General features: G+C 31.8%; 1 protein-coding gene across 1 annotated transcript; it reads right to left on the bottom strand.

Moving 5' to 3' along the window:
* Positions 1-3: 3 nt before the first annotated feature.
* Positions 4-7,134, bottom strand: LOC132747749 (uncharacterized; the record flags this gene model as incomplete). The annotated part of the gene is given in 4 exon segments (XM_060737243.1): positions 4-516; positions 993-1,135; positions 1,819-1,893; positions 6,827-7,134. Coding segments are annotated over 4 exon segments (927 nt in total), but the record flags the coding sequence as incomplete, so codon positions are not given.
* Positions 7,135-7,340: the final 206 nt, after the last annotated feature.

Below are 7,340 nucleotides of genomic sequence, written 5' to 3'. Positions count from 1 at the left end.
GAAGCTGTCGCCGCTACTCCCTGTACCACTGCCACCTCCAACGATAATACCTTTGCCACTCTTGACGCTGCCGCCGCTGTTACCCATACCGCTGCCACTTCCACTGCCTCTTACATTACCACTTAAAACGTTACCACCGTTATTGCCCATTCTGCTGCCACCTCCAAAACCACTACTTTTACCATTCATGATGCTGCCACCGCTGTTACCCATACCGCTGCCACCTCCACTGCTACTTATTATACCACTTAAAACGCTACCATCGTTATTGCCCATACCGCTGCCACCTCCAATACCACTACTTATACCATTCATGATGCTGCCGCCGCTATTGCCTATACCACTATTACCTACAATTCCCTCAATGCTTATACTTTCACTGCCCATATTGCCACTACCACCACTTCCACTGCCCATGTTGCCCATGTTTCCACTACCACTACTTCCACTGCCAACTTCGCTACAGTATGCTGTATTTCTTGCATCACCGCATTCACCACAGCCATCATGGAATATCTAAAGGATTTTAAATTAATTGACGTTTTATGATTTCTATGATTTCATAACAAATACGTATTTGGGTGTCACTGTGCATATTATATTTCCTTACATTTTGTCATGTCTTTATGTGTATTTTGTATTTTATAAAACTTATTTTTGTTTTGATTTTGTAACTTATTCGGGAATTTAAATGGATAGATTTTAGTACTTTTTCGTCAATTTTCGTCAATTAATTTAATTCAGTTAAACTGTTAATCCCCGGCCACAAGTTCATTCGCCAACATTCAATTATCTCAAAAACTGAAGTTTCAGTCGGAAAACCCGCTTCAAATCTCTAACTTTTATCAACAAATTTGTCATTACTATGAAATCAATATCCTGACCTTCTACTGTTCCTTTTTCGTTTGAAATATATCCAAAACGTGAGCAGTAACATGATCGTTGAAAATTGAATGATGAACAAAATGGGATTTTAAACGTTCAAACCTTACCTCATGCTGTGGACATTGAACAACATATAATTTGCCTAGCTGACCACACATTAGAAACTTAGTTTTATCGAATGGGTGAACAAATCTGTTGATATTCCTGTCCAGGTTATTCTGTGTGCATGGATTGGGGAAGTTCCATTGCTCTGATGGTCATATGAAAAAGAAGTTTTGTTTATTTTGTTACGACATTTTACTTAGCAGAAAACATTAAAAGCTCAGTGTACTGAACAAAAGTTTATTACACAGATATATCTGTGTATATAATTGCGGTATCATGTATGTGTGTGTTTTGCTTCTTATTTATGCCTTTTGTTTCAACTGGAAAAAACATCAAATATTATATTCCAAATCAATTTTTCACTTGAGGACTCACTGACCAAGTTTATACTTTCATATTTAATTGAATAAATAGCCATTTTAAAACAAAAGATTACTGTAAAATTTCAAGAATGTCTAAACATACTAATCTGTAACGGTCGATAAGGATTGTATTTTAAATTTCTTGTATTATTTTATATTTTATTGTATTTATTTTAAGTTCTAAAGGTTATTGGTATAATAACATTAAACCACACGCAGCTTTTTGTAAAATAAGTTGTTATTGCAACAAAATATATCCTATCACCCAATAGTCGCGTTAATGTAATGATTTGTTCCTTAAGCAACAACTTTACATTCATTGCTTAGAACGAATGAATTCGATAGTGTTTCAATAAGCGCATAGCGTTTAACACAATTGAACTAAGATAATTTGTACAAACTAAACTAATGTAATAAGTGAAATTGTTGAAAACCCTAACATCGAGAATTGCTGCTTTGTGCATACCTTTGCATTGGTCTGGGTATTCTGCGGCACATGTTAGTCCGTTGTATGGGTCGTTCTTACATCTGATACTGACCTCTGTAAAATGTAATGTTGTACGTAATTGAATAAATAATCAGAAATGTGAAATAATTTGTCATAAAAGTAGCAAAATGTAAACAAAGTAGTATTTTAACTTCCATACAAAATACTTATTCACTGTAATAACTGTACTTATTGCCCAAAAGCAACAGATAAAAAGATGGTCAAGGAAATTGGCCAATGTGTAACTTTTTGGATGTTATGAAAATACACCAAACTTAAGAAGCTTTCGAGAAATATAAGATAAAAGCATTTCTGAGGCATAATAGGTATTCAATGTGTTAATTTTCTGTTATAAGTATACAATTTAAACATTTTTTTTACTTGGGTGTATTTTTATTTGTAAAGGATCATTTTCTCTTGTGTGTCCTTAAACGTTTTAATTAATGATCTACCCACTATAAAATAAAAATGTAAATGTAGAACTGTTCATAAATAATTTTATAACTTTTGTATATCATGTGTCCGCAAGCTGTAATATTGTCATCTAAAGCCGTCTTCAGCATAAAACCACACGACAAGAGATGTCAAGACCCGTGTTTTTATAATACAGTTTTTGTCAGTTTTTATGATCTTGCAGCTATTATTAAAATGGGGACGTTTTTATTTCTGCTGCTGAAAAAACTACAACATTAACTGCCTTGAATGTCAATTGCGGATGGTGCGAACAATAGAAGTATTACGTAGCCAATTTATTATTCCATTCTATCAACATTTTAAGAGTTAAGCATCTTTTAACGATGACACGTTGGATAATCATAATTTGTATATTGCTATTAAACGGGCACCGTAAAGTCAAGTTTAAAAATGCTGTTATAGGCGCACATACACTAGATACAGATATTTTAACGTAACGAAATTTTTCAAAGTAAAGTTAATACTAGAACTCCGCGAGTCGGATGTGTCGCCTTGTGAACAATATAGTTTAGGACAAATGGTCAGGACAAAAATGAAACATGAAAATTAACAAAGGGTTATAACTCAAAAAATAAGAAGTGCAGAGCAGCAGTTTCTGTGCACTGCACTTTTAAACAATAAGATCTATCATCCTATAAAGTTTCAGGACCATAGCTTTTATAATTTATGAGAAATGGCCTGGACAAAAATAAAGTATGAAATTAATAAAGGGTAATAACTCAAAAATAAGAAGTGCAGAGTGCCGGTTCTTGTACACTGCACTTATTCTTAACAGGATCTATCATCCTATGAAGTTCAAAGACCATAGTTTTTATGTTTTGGGGGAAATGGCCTGGACAAGAATAAAGTATGAACATTATAAAAGGGCATTAACTCAAAAAATAAGAAATGCAGAATACTGGTTCTTGTGCACTGTACTTCTTCTACATGAGATCTATAATCCTATGACGTTTCATGTCCATAGCTTATATACTTTACGGGAAATGGCCTGGACAAAAATAAAGTATGAAAATTAACAAAGGGCAATAACTCAAAAATTAAGAAGTGCATAGTACCGTTTCTTGTGCACTGCACTTTGGGTCATTATAAAACGCATGCATACAAAGCTCGAAGTCAATCCAACTTATAATGAATGACTTTTGCTCCGGACAAGCTTAAGGGGACGCCGACAACGACACCGCCGACGCAGACACCGCCACCACCGCCGTCACCGCCGACAAAAGTAACCCCTATATGTCGCCTTTTTCAAGGCGACACAAAAAGTGGATTCTCTTTTGTTTTGAACATTACATAAAAAGATCCTGTATGTTGTAATTAAGGATGTTACAACACTCAAGTGAAATTTTATATATGTCTATAATTATTCTTTTAAAACCATTTCCAAACATCAAAGCATATGTTTTTATATGTACTGCAAACTTTAAAACGCATTATAAGTTATTATTTAAATATATGCATTTATGTCTTTTTGAAAAATTGGCTTAGACTTTATCGAAAAAAAATCTTTTTACCAACCTTTATTTTCATGAAATGTAAATTCGGTAATATCTTTACAAATACTGGTTTTTGACACATGCAATATTGACACATCTTCATTTTAGCATCATATTTATGATATAAAACCATAAACAATAAGCTACAGGATCTTCAAAAGAAAACATATTGCGGTAAGAGGGAAATAGATCATAACTAGAAATGTGTCCATAGGACACAGGTGGCGTATTCCACTGTTCGTCACCTACGTCCATAGTCATAGGCATGTTGTGTTTTATTCAATTACCGAAGGCAGCTATTCAGGAACGGTGAAAATGTTCTGCTGAGGGATATATTGTTCTGTCAGAAGTATATGGCTTCTCCGTACATTATTAAAATGTCCATGGGACTTTAAAGGACTCCACTTAGGATTTTTGACATGACGGGTTAGGAATTTTTTCTGAGATTTATGTTACATTTGATGTAGGTAGACCAATAACTTGTGTGCACAATATTGAACCATTCGTTCTCTTCGTTTGTCTAGAATAATAATTCTATTTGTAATTTTATAATAAAAATTACCTAAAATTAAAAGCTTTGCAACGCATTTCACTTAAAACGGACTAAGAATAGCTCAAAAGTACAAATTTCAATATATTTCTGGGCATATTTCTTAATACGGTTTTGCAAATCTTTCTGTTATAAGTGACCAAGCCGATCAATGTAGAAAATCTAATTTTTGTACCTCAGTGGAGTTCCGTTAAAATCTTGCGCAGAATAAATTTTAAGTTTAGACGACTAAGTGTTCTCAACAAGTAAATAAGATATTAATTCATCTGCAGAAAAAAATATGTGCATTAATTAGTTACATAATTGAAATGGATTGGATCGAAAAATGGATCATGATTAATAATAATGGCTAATTACTGTTTTTTAAATGGGAATATAAATACGATAACTTAAGTAAGAAGGATGACAAAGTTTTTCTGTAAGATGTTAGATGAGATAGCTTGTATATATCTTCTTTCCTTATTGTTATTAATTACTCAAAAATTATCTCTATATTCAATCTTTAAAACTGCTTAATTGTGCATTTCTTCAAAATCTTTAATTTTTAATCAATAATTCATTTTAATTATACACATGACTAATTTTTTATCGACAAAAATTTCATATCTAGATAAAATTTTAAGGAATAATACATATAACCAAATTGCGATACGATTATATCTGATTTTCCAAGTTTTGATTGGTTGAATATAGGAAAACCATAGCACGCATTGATTTCATACATGCCACGCATTTAGAATGAAAAGATGCACATGACAAATAGGCGGTTCATAAAGATATGATCAAACGTTTATAAAGCATTTAAAGAACATTATAATACTGTTTGTTTGAAACGGCGTTTTTCATTGGATAATCGTGACGTTTATATTATTAGTTATAAAGATTTTTGACAGGTTATATGGTCCTATATTAACGGTTGTTTGTAAATATAACTCGAGCCGCTATGTTGCAAACAACCGTTTATATACGGCCATATAACATGTCAGAAATATTTTAACGAATTTATAATACAGCAATCATCATTTCTAGAGAAATAAAGAGAGATTTTTTATAAGTAGACAGCAACCGTGTTTATAAAGCTATATTAACGTCACAATTATCCAATGAAAACCGACGTTACAAACGTGCAGTATTATAAAGGTTTTTATATAATACTGCACGTTTGTGGTGTCGGTTTTTATTCGATAATCGTGACTTTTATATTGTTTTGAAAACGCACGGCTGCTATCAATATATGAAGAATTCTCACATTTTCTCTAAAAAATAAATGATGCGTGCTGTATAATGAATTCGTTACATTTAAGATTGAAGTATATTAACGGTTGTTTGCAATATAAACGTTTATATAGGGTCATATAACCTGTTAAAAAATTATAACTAATAATTTAACGAAATCAAAGCAAGTATTCAACTAATAGAGCACATAAATAGCAATAAACAATACATTACATCAAAATCTTAGTAAAACACCTATTAAAATCAAATGAGTTCAAGTTAGGAAACGATTTAAATAATAATAGATTAAAGGGTGTAAAACAATATAATGTTGTTTGTAATAGAAGAATGTTTTTTTTTCATTTGCATTTTCATCACTAGATATACTTAATAGCATTAATTTTTTTTAAGAAGTGTTTAAGGAAATGTATTTTTCTATGTTCTTGATCATTTATGTACGTCAAATATTTGTTAAAACTCTATCAGACTATTATCAAAATCAAATTATTCAGTGTCATTGTGCAGATCTTGATTTTTGTAAGTATTTTTTACAACGTGTGACATACAGTTAACTTCTCTTATAACGATATCACTTATAACGATGTACCGCTTATAACAATACTGTTTCCGCGGTCCGAATTCTTATTTTTAAATGGATTGATTCTCGGATATAACGATTACCTGATATCATGACTTAACTTCGGCGGTCCCCTGAATATCGTTTTAAGCGGAGTTTACTGTAAACTGTTGTCCTCCATTACTGTTGTCAGAATGAATGAACAATTTATATCAATTGCATGGTTAAAATGTTAAATCCACGGACAAATGTAGTAAAAAAAACTATATTTCAACCTAAAACTCATTTGCTAGTTTCCAGAAAATCATCTAAAAGAGTACTTGTTTTTTTGTTGTTTTTTTTAATTTTTCCAATTCATATAATTAGGCTTTGGTTTCACATTTCTCAAACCACTTTAAAATTTCAATTTAAGATATGTTTGCATAAAATTTGGACACAAACATTTCATTCAAGTTTGATCTTTTGAATAGACTAACTATAAATTACTTACTTACTAAAATGAACAATGTAAAATCACATCTCAATAGCATATTTTGTCATCATCAAACTTTGTTTAAAATGTGTTGTTGTTTTTTTCGGTTCAACTATAAAGGTTTTAATTTTGCGAACTATTATGGCCTGAATTTAAATTCATACTGAACGACGCCTTCCTGAAATATATAAGAAATGGTAACTTACGCACTAAAGCACTGTACACATCCACACTTGCTGGTGACTTTATAGAATTTACCGGACTAGTGGAACCTGGGGGACTTCGAATGACTTGGGCTGCCGAAAGCGCAACACTTATAAGTACGAACAATAAACTAGCCCGAGCCATGCTGTTATTAAAACTACCAGGTTTTGAATGATATGTTGCGCCTGAACTTTGCATATAAATGGTTTATATTCCAGAAGCACACAATTGCATACTAATTGTTATAATGATGCACAATTTGTTTCTTCCTTTTAGCACGTTTATTTATCCGACCATGTAAGGTTACATTTGCAGTTTATTCATTTAAAAACACATATTGTTATGTGCATTATTGTCTGGTGTAATTTTGATAAATATGTGGTTGATGATCAATTACAATTTAATTACGAAAACTACTTAGGAAATCGTTATAATGTGGATGCAATCATGATTAGAATTTATTTTATGGTGCAATGTTTTGAAGCAATTCAGATCCTTGGTCAGTTATAATCTTCA

This window comes from Ruditapes philippinarum, unplaced genomic scaffold (genome assembly GCF_026571515.1).
Source record: "Ruditapes philippinarum isolate M1 unplaced genomic scaffold, ASM2657151v2 ctg3696_1_1_1_1, whole genome shotgun sequence".
In the NCBI taxonomy this organism is placed as follows: Eukaryota; Metazoa; Mollusca; class Bivalvia; order Venerida; family Veneridae; genus Ruditapes; species Ruditapes philippinarum.
Note: the sequence above shows the minus strand (reverse complement) of the source record. Positions and strands in the feature narration are given on the sequence as shown.